This window comes from Heptranchias perlo, chromosome 9 (genome assembly GCF_035084215.1).
Source record: "Heptranchias perlo isolate sHepPer1 chromosome 9, sHepPer1.hap1, whole genome shotgun sequence".
Taxonomy (NCBI): Eukaryota; Metazoa; Chordata; class Chondrichthyes; order Hexanchiformes; family Hexanchidae; genus Heptranchias; species Heptranchias perlo.
In genome coordinates, this window is record NC_090333.1 from 12,826,052 (window position 1) to 12,845,372 (window position 19,321).

General features: G+C 45.6%; 1 protein-coding gene across 1 annotated transcript in view; it reads right to left on the reverse strand.

Annotated features, from left to right (window-relative positions):
• Positions 1-4,714: 4,714 nt before the first annotated feature.
• The window catches only part of ak5 (adenylate kinase 5), an 85,069-nt gene continuing 70,462 nt past the window's right edge, over positions 4,715-19,321 (reverse strand). Inside the window, exons 13-14 of the mRNA XM_067989647.1 lie at positions 16,097-16,297; positions 4,715-5,164 (exon numbers count right to left, since the gene is read on the reverse strand). Of these exons, the coding sequence (XP_067845748.1) occupies positions 5,045-5,164; positions 16,097-16,297 (321 nt within the window). The 3' untranslated portion in view covers positions 4,715-5,044. The remainder of the gene's footprint in view (positions 5,165-16,096; positions 16,298-19,321) is intronic.

The following is a 19,321-nucleotide window of genomic DNA, read 5'->3' on the forward strand; positions in this document are numbered from 1 at the left end:
AGCCCATGGAATCGAGGGAAAAGTACGGACTTAGTTAGGAAATTGGCTGAGCGAAAGGTGACAGAGAGTAGGGATAATGGGTAGGTACTCACATTGGCAGGATGTGACTAGTGGAGTCCCGCAGGGAACTGTCTTGGGGCCTCAATTATTCACAATATTTATTAATGACTTAGATGAAGGCATAGAAAGTCTCATATCTAAGTTTGCCGATGACACAAAGATTGGTGGCATTGTAAGCAGTGTAGATGAAAACATAAAATTACAGAGTGATATTGATAGATTAGGTGAATGGGCAAAACTGTGGCAAATGGAATTCGATGTAGACAAATGTGAGGTCATCCACTTTGGATCAAAAAAGGATAGAACAGGGTACTTTCTAAATGGTAAAAAGTTAAAAACAGTGGATGTCCAAAGGGACCTACGGGTTCAGGTACATAGATCATTGAAGTGTCATGAACAGGAGCAGAAAATAATCAATAAGGCTAATGGAATGCTGGCCTTTATATCTAGAGGACTGGAGTACAAGGGGCAGAAGTTATGCTGCAGCTATACAAAACCCTGGTTAGACCGCACCTGGAGTACTGTGAGCAGTTCTAGGCACTGCACCTTCGGAAGGACATATTGGCCTTGGAGGGAGTGCATCATAGGTTTATTAGAATGATACCCGGACTTCAAGGGTTAAGTTACGAGGAGAGATTACACAAATTGGGGTTGTATTCTCTGGAGTTTTGAAGGTTAAGGGGTGATCTGATCGAAGTTTATAAGATATTAAGGGGAACAGATAGAGTGGATAGAGAGAAACTATTTCCGTTGGTTGGGGATTCTAGGAGTAGGGGGCACAGTCTAAAAATTAGAGCCAGACCTTTCAGGAGTGAGATTAGAAAACATTTCTACACACAAAGGGTGGTAGAAGTTTGGAACTCTCTTCCGCAAACGGCAATTGATACTAGCTCAATTGCTAAATTTAAATGTGAGATAGATAGCTTTTTGGCAACCAAAGGTATTAAGGGATATGGGCCAAAGGCAGGTATATGGAGTTAGATCACAGATCAGCCGTGATCTTATCAAATGGCGGAGCAGGCACGAGGGGCTGAATGGCCTACTCCTGTTCATATGTTCCCATTCCCATTCCTATTATTGCTTCAGCCATAACCTCTGCCTTCACAAGATCTCCTTATTTGTCCCTAATCAGTCCCACCCTTTCTTTGACTACTCTTTTACTATTTATATGTTTATAAAAGACTTTTGGGTTCCCTTTTATGTTAGCTGCTAATCTACTCTCATTCTCTCTCTTTGCTCCTCTTGCTCCCTTTTTTAGATCTCCTCTGTACTTTCTGTATTCAGCCTGGTTCTCTACTGTATTATGAACCTTAAATTCATTATAAGCCTCCTTTTTCTGTATCATTTTAATTTTTAAATCTTTAGTCATCCAGGGAGCTCTAGCTTTGGATGCCCTTTCTTTCCCCCTCGTAAAGATGTGTCTACTCAGTACCTCCATGAAGGCTCCCATTGTTCAATTACTGTTTTGCCTACCAATTTTTGATTCCAATCCACCAGGGCAAGATCCCTTTTTAACTCAATGAAATTAGCTGTCCTCCAGTTAAGTATTTTTACACTTGATTGTTCCTTGTCCTTTTCCATAACTATTCTAAACCTGATGATGATATGATCACTGTTCCTCAAATGCTTCCTGACTGAAATATGCTCCACTTGATTCCCCAGAACTAGATCCAGCACTGTTTCCTTTCTTGTTGGGCTGGAAACACCACTGATCAAGAAAATTCTCTTGTACACATTTCAGGAATTCCTCCCCATCTTTGCTCTTTACACTGTTACTATCCTAGTCTATATTGGGATAATTGAATTCCCCCATTATCACTACTCTATAGTCCTTGCATCTTTCTGTAATTTGCCTGCAAATGTGCACCTCTATCTCCTTCAAACTATTTGGTGGCCCAGTAACGTAAGAGCTCCTTGATTGTTCCTTAATTCTAACCAGATAGATTCTGTCTTTGACCCCTCAACTACATCATCCCATTCCAGTGCTATAATAGTTTCTTCGATCAAGACTGCCACCCCCCCCCCCCCTTTCTTTCCTTCCCTATCTTTCCTGATTACCTTCTGTCCAGGAATATTAAGTTCCCAATCTTCCCCTATATCATAGACCCTCGTGGGGACTTGTGCCTGCAGCTCACCAACCCTTATTTACCACGCTACGTGCATTTACGCACATGCATTCCAATCACATCTTAGATTGCCTCGCATTTGCTGTCTGATCCCTCCTATTTCTGAACTATTCTTTACTCTAGTGCAATCTGTCTCTCCCCAGTCCTGTGTGCACCTTGTTTCTCCTATCTAATGTTTCAGCCTGGTGTCCAACCCCCTGCCAAATTAGTTTTCTGAGAGTGGGATTTGTGATGGTCTGGTGTCTTGAGTTATTCTTGCCCTGAACTGAGCTTTGTTTCAATTTTCTATGGTTTTACCACCACAGGTTTCAGCCGTGACTCCGTGGTAGCATTCTTGCCTTTGAGCCAGAAGTCATGGGTTCAACTCCCACTCCAGAGATTTGAGCACATAATCCAGGCTGACACTGCAGTGTAGTACTGAGGGAGTGCTGCACTGTCGGAGGTGCAATCTTTTGGATGAGATGTTAAACCGAGGCTCCGACTGCCCTCTCAGGTAAAAGCACTGTTTCGAAGAAGAGGACAGGACTTCTCCCTGCTGTCTTGGCCAATATTTATCCCTAAACCAACATCACTAACAGATTTTTAAAAATTCGTTCATGGGATGTGGGCGGCGCTGGCGAGGCCGGCATTTATTGCCCATCCCTAATTGCCCTTCAGAAGGTGGTGGTGAGCCGCCTTCTTGAACCGCTGCAGTCCGTGTGGTGACGGTTCTCCCACAGTGCTGTCAGGAAGGGAGTTCCAGGATTTTGACCCAGCGACGATGAAGGAACAGTGATATATTTCCAAGTCGGGATGGTGTGTGACTTGGAGGGGAACGTGCATGTGGTGTTGTTCCCATGTACCTGCTGCTCTTGTCCTTCTAGGTGGTAGAGGTCGTGGGTTTGGGAGGTGCTGTCGAAGAAGCCTTGGCGAGTTGCTGCAGTGCATCCTGTGGATGGTACACACTGCAGCCACAGTGCTCCGGTGGTGAAGGGAGTGAATGTTTATTGGTCGATAGGGTGCCAATCAAGCGGGCTGCTTTGTCCTGGATGTTGTCGAGCTTCTTGAGTGTTGTTGGAGCTGCACTCATCCAGGCAAGTGGAGAGTATTCCATCACATTCCTGACTTGTGCCTTGTAGATGGTGGAAAGGCTTTGGGGAGTCAGGAGGTGAGTCACTCGCCGTAGAATACCCAGCCTCTGACCTGCTTTTTTAGCCACAGTATTTATATGGCTGGTCCAGTTAAGTTTCTGGTCAATGGTGACTCTCAGGATGTTGATGGTAATGCCGTTGAATGTCAAGGGGAGGTGGTTAGACTCTCTCTTGTTGGAGATGGTCATTGCCTGGCGCGAATGTTACTTGCCACTTATGAGCCCAAGCCTGGATGTTGTCCAGGTGTTGCTGCATGCGGGCTCGGACTGCTTCATTATCTGAGGGGTTGCGAATGGAACTGAACACTGTGCAGTCATCAGCGAACTTCCCCATTTCTGACCTTATGATAGAGGGAAGGTCATTGATGAAGCAGCTGAAGATGGTTAAGTCTAGGACACTGCCCTGAGGAACTCTTTTAACAATGCCCTGGGCCTGAGATAATTGGCCTCCAACAACCACTACCATCTTCCTTTGTGCTACGTATGACCCCAGCCACTGGAGTTCGATGGTGTCCTCGGTGCAAGGATTTTGTGGTGGTCACTCCTACCAATACTGTCATGGACAGATGCATCTGCGACAGGTAGATTGGTGAGGACGAGATCAAATAAGTTTTTCCCTCGTGTTGGTTCGCTCACCACCTGCCGCAGGCCCAGTCTGGCAGCTATGTCCTTTGGGACTCGGCCAGCTCGGTCAGTAATGGTGCCATCAAGCCACTCTTGAGTGTGAGGGGGGAAGGTTTTGTGTGACATTGAAGTCGCTGTTTGTGGGAGCTTCTGCTGTGTTTCCTCCATTACAATAGTGACTACACTTTAAAAGTACTTCAGTGGCTGCAAAGTGCTTTGGGACATCCCGAGGTAGTGAAAGGTGCTATATAAATGCAAGGCTTTCTTTCTTTTTACTTGTGAAGAATTAAGTATTGCAGATGGTTACGCAGTCCCACAACTCATGTCGACTTAAGAGTTTTAACATTAATCAGGGTTAGAGAGATCTCCTGGACTAGTTACAATCACCCAAGGGGGTCGGAGAGGAATTTTCCAGACTTTTTCTCTCCCCTAATTGGCCTGGGTTTTTAATCTTTTTTCGCCTCTCCCAGGAGATCACATGGCTTCTGGGTTTGGTGCAGAGTGTCTATGTTGTGTGCACAAGGCGTCACTGTTGGACGGATGGACCAGAGGGTCTTTTCGTGTCCATCAGTATGGGTATGTCCGTAAACTTGAGCTGTGCTCTCGGGACACTAAGATAGATGTTTTATCGCGGTCATAAAATTATCACTAAAATTATCGGCTTTTAGCAGAAGTGTAAAAGATGGAATCGGATACAGTCCAGTAAAAAGGGGGAAGTGTATAAACACCTCTGCTTTCTAATGGTCATCGCCAGAGACTGAAACAGAAAGACAGATTTTTAAAATAGCATTTAATAAATTCACAACCACAAAAAACTTTTTCGCGGATTTTCCTTTCAATTATAGTGATGGGTGTAATATTCTTTGGGTCACCCCAATATCTCCTCCATTGTGTTCAGCGTCAATTTTTGTCTTGATTACAGCTCTGCAAGGCGCCTTGGGATGTTTTTCTACATTAAAAGGTGCTATGTAAATGCAAGTTGTTATTCTAAGTGGGTGATTGTTTCAGAGAGTCAGCATCGGCCCAATGGGCTGAATGGCCTCTTACTGTGGTGTAACATTCGGTGATTCGAAGCCTCTGATACCCAGAGGTGACCTGGAAACTCCTATTTCTTTCTACACAGGAATCCATCGAAAGTCGCATCGATTTTGCTGCTCTGTTGAATAGAATTGATGGCTTCACAGATCTGATGAAAGACGTTGTCAGGTGATTCTTCTGCATTTATCTGTTAAAGGAGAAGGATTTACAGTTTGCATGATTCAAAGGCACTAAAGTGCAGTAACTTCGATAAGAGTGCAAGGGGGTCATTTTACTTTCGGTCAGGGTACAAAACGGGTAGACTTGAATTGCTGCCAATTATAGGCCCCGCCGAATTTTCCCTTCTATTGACTCCAATGGAAAGGGAAATCGGACATGGTACGTAATGGTCGGCTAATTCGATATCGCCCATTTTATACCATCGTCTAAGTTAAAATTCCAACCGCCCCCCAACCCCCCACCCCCACTAAGTCTCTAAACAGGACCTCTTCTGTCAGCCTTGGCTCAGTGGGTAGCGCTCTTGCCTCTGAGTCGGAAGGGCGTGAGTTAAGTCTCACTCCAGAGACACGAGCACATGATCCAGGCTGACACTTCCGTGCAGTACTGAGGGAGGGCTGCACTGTCGGAGGTGCAGTTACCTGGGCAACAGCACAGCGTGGTTAATTTTTAAACCATATTGTTGTTTAGGTGGGGGTGGGGGGCTGAATTCACTGCTTTTAACAGCTTACCTCAGTAGTTTTTTTTCTGCACGTCCGAAGGCATCGCCTGATATGCCCAGTTCTACGTTTTAATTCATTTCATGATAATTCTGTGACTGGTGATGTATAATCAGTTTCTTTAAAACAATAATCTTCCTCAAGAAACCTTTCAGGAATTTAAATTACCTAATTTAGGGAACAGCGATCATAGTATCATAAGGTTTAGACTAACTATGGAAAAGGACATGGACCACTCTAAAGTAAAAATACTCAATTGGAGGAGGACCAATTTCAATGGGATGAGAACAGATCTGGCCCGGGTAAATTGGAATCAAAGATTGGCAGGCAAAACTGTAATAGAACAATGGGCAGCCTTTAAAGAGAAGATGGTTCGGCTACAGGCTGGACACATTCCCACAAGGGAGAAAGGTAAGGTAACTAAAACTAGAGCTCCCTGGATGGCAAAGGAGTTAGAGAGTAAGATGAAGCACAAAAAAGTGGAATATGACAGATGTCAGATTGATAATACAGGTGAGAACCAGGCTGAATACTGAAAGTTCAGAGGGGAGGAGAGAAAGGAAATAAGAGGGGCAAAGAGAGAGTATGAGAATAGACTGGCGGCAAACATAAAAGGGAATCCAAAAGTCTTCTATAGGCATGTAAACAGTAAACGGGTAGTAAGAGGAGGGGTGGAACCGATTAGGGACCAAAAAGGAGATCGACTCATGGAGGCAGAGGGCATGGCCGAGGCACTAAATGAGTACTTTGCATCTGTCTTTACCAAGGAAGAAGAATCGTCGACAGCTACAATTTGAATCATCAACAGCTACAGGTGAGGTGCCTGAAGATTGGAGGGTAGCAAATGTTGTGCCTTTGTTTAAGAAGGGCGGCAGGGAAAAGCCTGGGAACTACAGACCGGTGAGACTGACATCTGTAGTGGGTAAGTTGTTGGAGGGTATTCTGAGAGACAGGATCTACGGGCATTTGGAGAGGCAGGGACTGATTAGGAACAATCAGCATGGTTTTGTGAGAGGAAAATCATGTCTCACAAATTTGATTGAGTTTTTTGAAGGGGTAACCAAGAAGATAGATGAGGGCTGTGCAGTAGATGTGGTCTACATGGACTTTAGCAAAGCCTTTGACAAGGTACCGCACGGTAGGTTGTTACATAAGGTTAGATCTCACGGGATCCAAGGTGAGGTAGCCAATTGGATACAAAATTGGATTGACGACAGAAGACAGAGGGTGGTTGTAGAGGGTTGTTTTTCAAATTGGAGGCCTGTGACCAGCGGTGTGCCTCAGGGATCGGTGCTGGGTCCGCTGTTATTTGTTATTTATATTAATGATTTGGATGAGAATTTAGGAGGCATGGTTAGTAAGTTTGCAGATGACACCAAGATTGGTGGCATTGTGGACAGTGAAGAAGGTTATCTAGGATTGCAACGGGATCTTGATAAATTGGGCCAGTGGGCCGATGAATGGCAGATGGAGTTTAATTTAGATAAATGTGAGGTGATGCATTTTGGTAGATCGAATCGGGCCAGGACCTACTCCGTTAATGGTAAGGCGTTGGGGAGAGCTATAGAACAAAGAGATCTAGGAGTACAGGTTCATAGCTCCTTGAAAGTGGAGTCACAGGTGGATAGGGTGGTGAAGAAGGCATTCAGCATGCTTGGTTTCATTGGTCAGAACATTGAATACAGGAGTTGGGATGTCTTGTTGAAGTTGTACAAGACATTAGTAAGGCTACACTTGGAATACCGTGTACAGTTCTGGTCGCCCTATTATAGAAAGGATATTATTAAACTAGAAAGAGTGCAGAAAAGATTTACTAGGATGCTACCGGGACTTGATGGTTTGACTTATAGGGAGAGGTTGGATAGACTGAGACTTTTTTCCCTGGAAAGTAGGAGATTTAGGGGTGATCTTATAGAAGTCTATAAAATAATGAGGGGCACAGATAAGGTAGATAGTCAAAATCTTTTCCCAAAGGTAGGGGAGTCTATAACGAGGGGGCATAGATTTAAGGTGAGAGGGGAGAGATACAAAAGGGTCCAGAGAGGCAATTTTTTCACTCAAAGGGTGGTGAGTGTCTGGAACGAGCTGCCAGAGGCAGTAGTAGAGGCGGGTACAATTTTGTCTTTTAAAAAGCATTTGGACAGTTACATGGGTAAGATGGGTATAGAGGGATATGGGCCAAGTGCAGGCAACTGGGACTAGCTTAGTGGTATAAACTGGGCGACATGGACATGTTGGGCCGAAGGGCCTGTTTCCATGTTATAAACTTCTATGATTCTATGCTGCCATAGTCACAATAAGTGAAGATGTAGTTGAGATACTGGATGGGCTAAAAATTGATAAAGAAGAGGTACTAGAAAGGCTGGCTGTACTTAAAGTAGATAAGTTACCCGGTCCGGATGGGATGCATCCTAGGTTTCCTTGTGGATGAGTGCAGGGACTGCAGGAAGGATGAGCTAACTGGCCACGGCACCATGGTTCAGGGGGCCATTCAAGTGGGAGGAGTAAAAAGGAATGTGGTTGTGATAGGCAACAGTATAGCTAGAGCGACAGATACTGTTCTCTGCAGCCAAGAGCGAGAGCCCCGAAGGCTGTGTTGCCTACCCGGTGCCAGGGTTAAGGACATCTCCTCAGGGCTGGAAAGAAACTTGGAGGGGGAGGATCCAGTTGTCGTGGTCCACCTAGATACCAACGACATAGGTAGGACTAAGAATGAGGCTCTGCTGAGGGAGTTTGAGCAGTTAGGGACTAAATTAAAAAGCAGAACCACAAAGGTGATAATCTCAGATTATTACCTGAGCCACAAGCAAATTGGCACAGGGTGAATCAGATCAGAGAGATGAATGCGTGGCTCAGAGATTGGTGTAGGAGAAGTGGGTTTCGATTCATGGGGCACTGGCACCAGTACTGGGGAAAGAGGGAGCTGTTCCGTTGGGATGGGCTTCACCTGAACCATGCTGGGACCAGTGTTCTGGCAAACCGAATAACTAAGGCGGTAGAGAAGGCTTTAAACTAAATAGAGGGGGGGGGAGGGCTCAGGTGGGGTGAAGTTTAGATTGATAAAGAGAAAAGACAAGGAAGTAGTACAGGAAAGTGATGGGGGTAATGATAAACAGAGTGTGTCAGGAAGGGACAGAGCGTACAAACATAAGAGTGCACTAGCAAATGAGGCCGGGGTAGGAAAGAATGGTAAAAAGACAAAATTAAAGGTTCTTTATCTGAATGCGCGCAGCATTCGTAATAAGATAGATGAATTGACGGCACAAATAGAAACAAATGGGTATGATCTCATGGCCATTACAGAGACGTGGTTGCAAGGTGACCAAGGTTGGGGGCTAAATATTCAGGGTTATTTAACATTTCGGAAGGATAGGAAAAAAGGTAAAGGTGGTGGGGTCGCTCTGTTAATAAAGGATGAAATTGGTAAAATAGTGAGAAATGATCTTGGCTCAGAAGATCAAGATGTCGAATCAATTTGGGTGGAGGTAAGAAATAACAAGGGAAAGATCACTGGTGGAAGTAGTATATAGGCCCCCTAACAGTAGCTACACTGTAGGGCAAAATATAAATCAGGAAATAAGGGGGGCTTGTAAAAAAGGTAATGGGCGATTTTAACTTTCACATAGATTGGACAAATCAAATTGGCAAAAATAGCCCTGAGGAGGAGTTCATAGAGTGTATTAGGGACTGTTTCTTAGACCAATACGTCAGGGAACCAACCAGGGAACAGGTCATTTTGTATCTGGTAATGGGTAACAAAACAGAATTAATTGATGATCTCAAAGTAAAGGATCCCTTGGGAAGGAGTGATCATAACATGATAGAATTTCACATCCAGTTTGAGAGCGAGGATCTTGGGTCTGAAACTACTGTATTAAACTTAAATAAGGGCAATTATAAAGGAATGAGGACGGAATTGGCTAAAGAGGACTGGGTAAACAGATTGGATGGTATGATGGTGGATAAGCAGTGGCAAACATTTAAAAAGATATTTTATGACTCGCAACAAAAATATATCCCTGTGAGGAGGAAAGACTCCACAAAAAGGGTGAACCAACCATGGCTAATGAAGGAAGTCAAGGATGGTATCAGGTTAAAAGAAAAAGCATACAACATGGCAAAGATTACTGGTAAGCCTGAAGATTGGGAAAACTTAAATAACCAGCAAAGGACGACTAAAAGAATAATAAAGAGGGAGAAAATAAATTATGAGAGCAAACTAGCAAGAAATATAAAAACTGACAGTAAAAGCTTCTACAAGTATGTAAAAAGGAAGAGGGTAGTTAGAGTAAACATTGGTCCCTTAGAGGATAGATTAGGAAAATAATAATGGAAAACAGGGAAATGGCAGAGGAATTGAACAGATATTTTGTATCTGTCTTCACAGTAGAAGACACTAATAATATACCAATAAAGTAGATAATCAAGGGGCAAAGGGGAGGGGGAACTAAAAACAATCACTATCACTAGAGAAAAAGTACTAGGTAAACTAATGGGTCGAAAGGCTGACAAGTCCCCTGCACTGGATGTCTTGCATCCGAGGGCCTTAAAGGAAGTGGCTACAGAGATGGTGGATGCATTGGTTGTAATCTTCCAGAATTCACTAGATTCTGGGAAGGTCCCAGCGGATTGGAAAACCGCAAACGTAACACCCCTATTCAAGAAGGGAGTGAGACAGAAAGCCGGTAACTATAGACCAGTTAGCTTAACATCTGTCATTGGGAAAATGCTAGAATCCATTATTAAGGAAGTAGTAGCAGGACATTTGGAGACTCATAATACAATCAAGGAGAGTCAACATGGTTTTATGAAGGGAAATCGTGTCTGACAAGTTAATAAAGTTCTTTGAGGAAGTAATGGGCAGGGTGGATAAAGGGGAACCGATGGGTGCAGTATATTTGGATTTCCAAAAGGCATTCGATAAGGTGCCACATAAAAGATTACTGCAGAAGATAAGAGCTCATGGTGCTGGGGTAATATACTGGCATGGATAGAGGATTGGCTCACTAACAGAAAACAAAGAGTCGGGATAAAAGGGTCATTTTCAAAATGGCAATCTAATTAGTGGGGTGCCACAGGGCTCAGTGATGGGGCCTCAACTATTTACAATATATATCAATGACTTGGATGAAGGAACAGAGTGTCTTGTGGCCAAATTTGCTGCTGATACAAAGATAGGTGGAAAAGCAAGTTGCAATGAGGACACAAAGAGCTCGATATTACCAGGGCAGCGGGTTCGCGGCGGGGGGTCGATTGGGCGTGTGGGTAACGCGCCCGGTGAAATCAGTCTGACCCGAACGCAATCACAGGCTGATTGGATCCACTTACCTCTTGTTCCGGGTTCCCCGCTGCTGATCTGCGCGTCGGGCGGACTGCGCATGCGCAGTAAGGTCTGTCAGCTGGAGGAGCTCTATTTAAAGGGGCAGTCCTCCACTGACTGATGCTGCAAGAAATAGGAAAAATTACAGCATGGAGCAGCCCAGGGGGAAGGCTGCTCCCAGGTTTAATGATGCCTCACTCCAGGTATCATTGGATCGGGTGAGGAGGAGGGTGAGGAGGAGGGGGAGGACAGAGATCTTCCCCCCCGGCGGGCGGGAGGAAGCGGCCTGCCTCTGCCACCAAGAAGGCCTGGCTCGAGGTGGGAGAGGAGGTCACCTGCACCACCAACATATCACCCACCTGCATACAGTGTAGGAGGCGCTGCAATGACCTAAGTAGGTCAGCCAAAGTGAGTACACTTACTCATTCCCCTACACTCCGTCTGCCACATCACCGACCCCACCCCACATCTCCTTCTGCACTGCCAACACTACTCTGTCACATCACCCCTCACACCCACTCAAACCTCATCCTCATCTTACCTGCACTTACTCACCTTGCCTGTACTCATCCCACCACTACCACTCAACCCAATCCTCATACAATCTCATGGCTCTATCTCATACTCACCCTCTCGTGCATCTCTTTCACAGTCAGCCTCACTCAACCTGCCACTACCTGTGCTGCAGCCACAGGGCATGCATCACATATGTGCAGTAGGCAGCGTAAGGCAAACGTGTCGTGAGCATGAAGGGGATGCACAAGGGTGTTTGAGTGTTTGTCATGGTTTTTACTTATATTTAATTTCTGAGCAACTCACATTACATATTATATTGGCACCACTACTGCCACGTCTTTGCGAATCTTGTCTGGTTTGTGCAATAATGCCCTTTCCTGAGGATCACAATGAAGACCCACACCTGATGCCACCCATTGTGTCACTGCAGAGTGGGTGTAGGTGTATTTGCAGGGCTCTTTTGTGCAGACGACTGAGAGACGTCGGCGATGTCCCCGGTGGCACCCTGGAAGGATGAGGAGGAGAAGTTGTTGAGGGCAGTGGTGACTTTGACAGCGACAGGTAAGAAGATGGTGCTCGGGCCAGCCGGGAGCAGCTTGGCATGAAGGAGGCTGCAGGTGTCCATGACTACATGTCGAGTGACTCTGAGCCTCCGTGTGCACTGTTGCTCAGAGAGGTCCAGGAAGCTGAGCCTCGGTCTGTGGACCCTGTGGCGAGGGTAGTGCCCTCTGCGACGCATCTCTCTCTGCGGTTGCCCTCCCTCCTGCTGTGCAGGTGGATGTGTCACAGCACTGTGTTGTGGAGCTCCACGTGTCAGAGGTGGACGGCGTGGCTGGTGAGGCTGGTGATGCTGTTCGCCCTCCGAGGAGGTCATGACTGCAGCTACGGCGACCCCCATCCGGAAGATGTACATCTGAGGGGGTCCACAAGGTAGGTACATGTCTCTGGACACCGGGGTAAGTGTGGAAGTCTGTGAATTTTATTGTGAGGAGGAGGGTGGTGGAGGCCAAACTTTGTCCAAAGTGACAGAGTGGCCTCCTGCAATGAGTGAGGGTCTCCCCCCTCCACCTGTCAAATGGACCTTTGCAGCTGCCACAGGCTGATAGCTGCAACACGTCCATTTGAACTGGGAGTGTTTCCCCCAGTATGGGAAACAGTCCCAGTTGTTTGCAAAATCCCACCCCTCCTAAAATATCTCGTTAATCAGGTCTGTAAACGACCTGAAATACCTAAATAAATACTTTAAGTGGCACCCCGCTGGCTTTAATTGCCTGCGGGAGTCCCACATGCGGGGGCTGCGCGCGCATGTCAGCACGTCTGTGGGAAACCCGGAAGTGGGTGGGTTGGAGCCGGACTCCTGCCCCGCCCCAGGAATCCCCGATTTTCAGAGCCCCCTCCGCCACGAACGCACCCGATCGCGGGTGCTAAAATCGACCCCAAAGTGTCTTCAATGGGATATTGACAGGTTCAGCGAATGGGCAAAACTTTGACACATGCAATATAATGTGGGAAAATGTGAAGTCATCCACTTTGGGAGGAAAAATAAAAAAGCAAAATATTATTTGAATGGAGAAATACTACAAAATGTTGCGGTAGAGGGATCTGGGTGTCCTTGTAGATGAAACACAAAAAGTCAACATACAGATGCAGCAGGTAATCCGGAAGGCAAATGGAATATTGGCCTTTATTTCTAGCGGGATGGAGTATAAAAGCAGGGAAGTCATGCTACAACTGTACAGTGCTGGTGAGACCACACCTGGAGTACTGCGTACAGTTCTGGTGCCCATATTTAAGGAAGGACATACTGGCATTGGAGGCAGTTCAGAGAAGGTTCACTAGGTTGATTCCGGGTATGGAAGGGTTGTCTTATGAGGAAAGATTGAACAGGTTGGGTCTATACTCATTGGAGTTTAGAAGAATGAGAGGAGATCTTATTGAAACATACAAGATTCTGAGGGGACTCGATAGGGTAGATGCTGAGAGGATGTTACCCCTCATGGGGGAATCTAAAACTAGGGGGCGTAGTCTTAGAATAAGGGGTCGCCCGTTTAAGACGGAAATGAGGAGGAATTTCTTCTCCCAGAGCGTCGTGAATCTTTGGAATTCTTTACCCAAAAAAGCTGTGGAGGCTGAGTCATTGAATAGATTCAAGGCTGAGTTAGACACATTTTTGATCAGCAAGGGAGTCAAAGGATATGGGGAAAGGGTGGGAAAGTGCAGTTGAGGTAAAAATCAGATCAGCCATGATCTCATTAAATGACGGAGCAGGCTTGAGGGGCCGAATGGCCTACTCCTCCTCCTATCTCTTATGGTCTGAGAGAAGGGTGGAAATTGTGGAGGTACTGGCCATAATCTTCCAATCATCCTTAGATACGGGGGTGGTGCCAGAGGCCTGGAGAATTGCAAATGTTACACCCTTGTTCAAAAAAGAGTGCAAGAATAAACCCAGCAACGACAGGCCAGTCAGTTTAACCTCGGTGGTGAAGAAACTTTTAGAAACTATAATCTTGGACAAAATTAACAGTCACTTGGACAAGTGTGGATTAATTAAGGAAAGTCAGCATGTATTTGTTAAAGGCAAATTGTGATTAACCAACTTGATTGAATTTTTTGATGAGGTAACTAAAAGGGTTGATCAGGGCAATGCGGTTGATGTGGTGTATATGGACTTCCAAAAGGCATTTGATAAAGTGCTGCATAATAGGCTTGTCATCAAAGTTGAAGCCTATGGAATGAAAGCTTCAACTGGCTAAGTAACAGGAAACAGAGAGTAGTGGTGAACGGTTGTTTTTCGGACTGGAGGAAGGTGTACAGTGGTGTTCCCCAGGGGTCGGTACTAGGACAATTGCTTTTTTTGATCTATATTAATGACTTGGACTTGGGTGTACAGGGCACAATTTCAAAATTTGCATATGACACAAAACTTGGAAGGGTAGTGAACAGTGAGGAGGATAGTGATGGACTTCAAGAGGTCATAGATAGGCTGATGGAATGGGTGGACACGTGGCAGATGAAATTCAATGCAGAAAAGCGTGAAGTGATACATTTCGGTAGGCAGAATGAGGACAGGCAATATAAACTAAAGGGTACAATTCTAAAAGGGGTGCAGGAAAGAGATATATGTACACAAATCGTTGAAGGTGGTAGGACAGGTTGAGAAAGCGGTTAAGAAAGCCTATGGGATCCTGGGCTTTATAAATAGAGGCATAGAGTACAAAAGCAAGGAAGTCATGATTAACCTTTATAAAACACTGGTTCGGCCACAACTGGAGTATTATGTCCAGTTCTGGGCACCGCACTTTAGGAAAGATCTGAAGGCCTTAGAGAGGGTGCAGAAGAGATTTACCACAATGATTCCAGGGATGAGGGAATTCAGTTACGTTCATAGACTGGAGAAGCTGGGGTTGTTCTCCTTCGAGTAGAGAAGGTTGAGAGGAGATTTGATAGAGGTGTTCAAAATCATGAAGGGTCTAGACAGAGTAGATAGAGAGAAACTGTTCCCATTGATGAATGGGTCAAGAACCAGAGGACATAGATTTAAGGTGACTGGCAAAAGAACCAAGGGTGACATGAGGAAAAACTTTTTTACACAACGAAACATAGAAAATAGAAACATAGAAAATAGGAGCAAGAGTAGGCCATTCGGCCCCTCAGGCCTGCTCCGCCATTCAAAATGATCATGGCTGATCATCTAACTCAGTACCCTTTTCCCGCTTTTTCCCCATATCCCTTGATCCCTTTAGCATTAAGAAATATATCTATCTCCTTCTTGAATATATTTAATGACTTGGCCTCCACTGCCTTCTGTGGTAGAGAATTCGACAGGTTCAACACCCTCTGAGTGAAGAAAAGTGAGTGTTTATGATCTGGAATGCACCGCCTGAGGGGGTGGTGGAGGCAGATTCAATCGTGGCTTTCTAAAGGGAATTGGATAAGTACTTGAAGGGAAAAAATTTGCAGGGCTACGGGGATAGGACGGGTAGTGGGACTAGCTGGATTGCTCTCGCAGAGGGCCAGCATGGACTCGAGGAGCTGAATGGCCTCCTTCCATGCTATGATTCTATGTGTTAGCTGCGACTCAGTGGTAACACTCTCGCCTCTTGAGTCAGAAGGTTGTGGGTTCAAGTCCCACAACAGAGACTCGAGCACATAATTCAGGCTGACACTCCAGTGCAGAACTGAGGGAGTGCTGCACTGTCGGAGGTGCCGTCTTTCGAATGAAACGTTAAACTGAGGCTCCCGTTTGCCCTCTCAGGTGGATGTAAAAGATCCCATGACACTATTTTGAAGAAGAGCAGGGAAGTTCTCCCCGGTGTCCTGGCCAATATTTATCCCACAACCAACACCTAAAAACAGATTATCTGGTCATTATCACATTGCTATTTGTGAGATCTTGCTGTGCGGAAATTGGCTGCCGAATTTCGCGACTACACTTCAATTAAGTACTTCATGGGCTGTGAAGTGCTTTGGGATGACCTGAGGTTGTGAAAGGCGCTATATAAATGCCAGTGTTTTGCATTGTCAAATGATCCCCTTTGAGAAACCTTTCAGAAATTACTAAGCATACCTTATGTATAAGGTTTTCCCTTCGGTACTTTTCAATAACTGGCTGAGTCACCTCGTGGTAAGTCTCGAGCAGTTTGGCGACGTGCTCGTCGTCGTCATCGTCATCATCGACGTGGACACTTGTTTGAGTTGGTTTGAGAAGCCGTTGTTCCATTCTGTCTATGGAGCAGTTCATGAAAAGCACAAGGCTGGGCCTAGCTATCTGAGGAAGAAATAAGAAAGGAAAATTCAAGAAAGACTTGCATTTATAATGTCTTTCACGACTTCAGGACGTCCCAAAGCGATTTACAGCCAATGCTCTACTTTTGAAGCGTGGTCAGTGTTGTAATGTAGGGAAACGTGACAGCCAATTTGTGCAAAGCAAGCCCCCATAGACAGCAGTGAGATAGTGACCAGATAATCTGTTATTAGTCATGTTGGTTGAGGGCCTCAGTTTAATGTCTTATCTGAAAGAAGGCACCTCTGACTGCACAGAGTGAACAGCTGAGAGTTTGGTGAGTGTGGGAGTTTAAGGGTTAATCTCTTTAAAATCTAGTATAAATTGCTATCAACTGTTTAAGTTCAATTTTAAAGTTTAAATTTTTAAGTTTCTGTCAGGCTTCAGCAGAGAGAGCTGCTGTAGTAAGTTAATTGGTTAGCTGGATTAAACTGGTTCCTGAAGGTGGGGCAGGCCTGACTCATCTGAGTCACAAACTGTAGAAATACAGGAGCCTGTTCGTGCAACGGGGCACAGAGTGAACAGCTCAGAGTTTGGTGCGTGTGGGAGTCCGGTGAAGTGGGGGAAGGAGGTGCTGCTTTGCCTTGCTTTTCCTAACTTTTTCCGCAGAGCAGCGGTGGACCTGGGTGGGGAATAAAAGCAGCAGCAGACCTGCAACAAGAGAAAACTACTGTGCGACATCACAGGTGAGGCAGGAGAGTCCGAGAGATGAGCACAGTGTAAAAGGAGAGTCCGAGAGCAGGAGGAGAGTCTGAGAGGTGAACGCAGTGTAAATCTAAGGCAAGTCATGGCAGCACAGCTCGCACCCGTGATATGCTCCTCCTGCACTATGTGGGAAGTCATGGACACTACCAGTGTCCCTGGCGACCATGTGTGCAGGGAGTGTGTTCACCTGCAGCTACTGGTTAACCGTATTTCGGAGCTGGAGCTGCGGGTGGATTCGCTGTGGAGCATCCGCGATGCTGAGACTATCGTGGATAGCACGTTCAGTGAGGTGGTCACACAGCAGGTAAAGATTACACAGGCAGAAAGGAAATGGGTGACCACCAGACAGAATAAAAGGACTAGGCAGGTAGAGCAGGAGTCCCCTGGGGCCATCTCCCTCTCAAACAGATATTCTGCTTTGGATACTGTTGGGGGAGATGGCTTATCAGGGGAAAGCAGCAAGAGCCAGGTTCGGGGCACCACGGGTGGCTCTGCTGCACAGGAGGGGAGGAAGAAGAGTGGCAGGGCTATAGTGATAGGGGATTCAATTGTAAGGGGAACAGATAGGCGTTTCTGTGGCCGCAAACGTGACTCCAGGATGGTATGTTGCCTCCCTGGTGCTAGGGTCAAGGATGTTGCGGAGCGGCTGCAGGACATTCTGGAGGGGGAGGGTGAACAGCCAGTAGTCGTGGTCCATATTGGTACCAACGACATAGGTAAAAAAAGGGATGAGGTCCTGTAAGGTGAATTTAAGGAGTTAGGAGATAAATTAAAAAGCAGGACTTCAAAGGTAGTGATCTCAGGATTACTACCAGTGCCACGTGCTAGTGAGTATAGGAACAGGAGAATAGACAGGATGAATGCGTGGCTGCAGGGGTGGTGTAGGAGGGAGGGATTTAGATTCCTGGGACATTGGGACCGGTTCTGGGGAAGGTGGGACCTGTACAAGTGGGACGGGTTACACCCGAGCAGGACCGGGACCAATGTCCTCGCAGGGGTGTTTGCTAGTGCTTTTGGGGAAGGTTTAAACTAGAGTGGCAGGGGGATGGGAACCTGAGCAGGGAGTCAGAAGGGAGTAAAGTTGAGAGCAGCAAGAGAGGGGAAGACCCAGGGGAAATTTACGATACAAGTAGTACAAACAGTTGTTCAAGAACAAGTGAAAGGGAAAAGCTTGGAGCAGCAGAAAGAAAGTGTACTTTAGACACTACAGATAAAGTGAAAACTAGAAGGTGTAAGGCAATTAATCCAGCATCAAAGCTGAAGGTCAGGCTAGGGTGTGTGGCCCAACTAAGAGTTCTATATACAAATGCACAGAGTATAAGGAATAAATTAAATGAACTACAGGTTGAAATTCAAATTGGAGTGTATGACATGATAGCTATCACTGAGACATGGCTGCAGGATGGTCAGGATTGGGAACTAAATATACCGGGTTATAAGATCTACAGGAGAGACAGGGAAAATGGAAGAGGGGGAGGAGTAGCCTTAATGATTAGAGATGAAATCACTTCAATGATAAAGGAGGATATAACGAGAGGTAAGCAGCCAACAGAGACCTTATGGGTTGAATTGAGAAATAGGAAAGGATCTAAGACTATAGTGGGAATTGTGTATAGGACCCCTAGCAGCAGCTCTGAAGTGCTAGATTGTATAAATGCAGAGATTAGACAAGCATGTAAGAAAGGCATAGTGGTCTTAATGGGGGACTTTAACCTTCACATAGATTGGGAAAAGCAGACTAGCAACTGTCGGAAAGGTAGTGAATTTCTTGAGTGTGTTCGGGATAGTTTTCTACAGCAGTATGTCCTGGAGGCAACAAGGGGGCAAGCCATACTAGATTTAGTAATGAGTAATGAACCAGATTTAGTTAATGGCTTAACTGTGCGTGAACATCTATCCAATTGCGATCATAACATGATCGAGTTCAATGTAGTGTTTGAAAGGAAAAAAAGTGAGTCAGCTGCTAAGATTCTAGACTTGGGTAAGGCCGACTTCAAAGGGATGAGACAGAGACTGTCCACAGTAAACTGGGCAAATCTGTTAATGGGTAAAACGACTGATGATCAGTGGGAAATGTTTAAAGAAACATTTAATGTGATACAGAACCGGTTTATACCCCTGAGGGGCAAGAACTCTACTTGCCAAAAAAAACAGCCATGGACAACTAAAGAGGTAAGGGACAGTATAAGACTTAAGGAAAGGACATACAAAAAGGCAAAAAATGGCACAGATCCTGGCGAATGGGAAAGATACAAAGATCAACAAAGGGTCACAAAACAGATAGTAAGAGCTACAAAAAGAGAG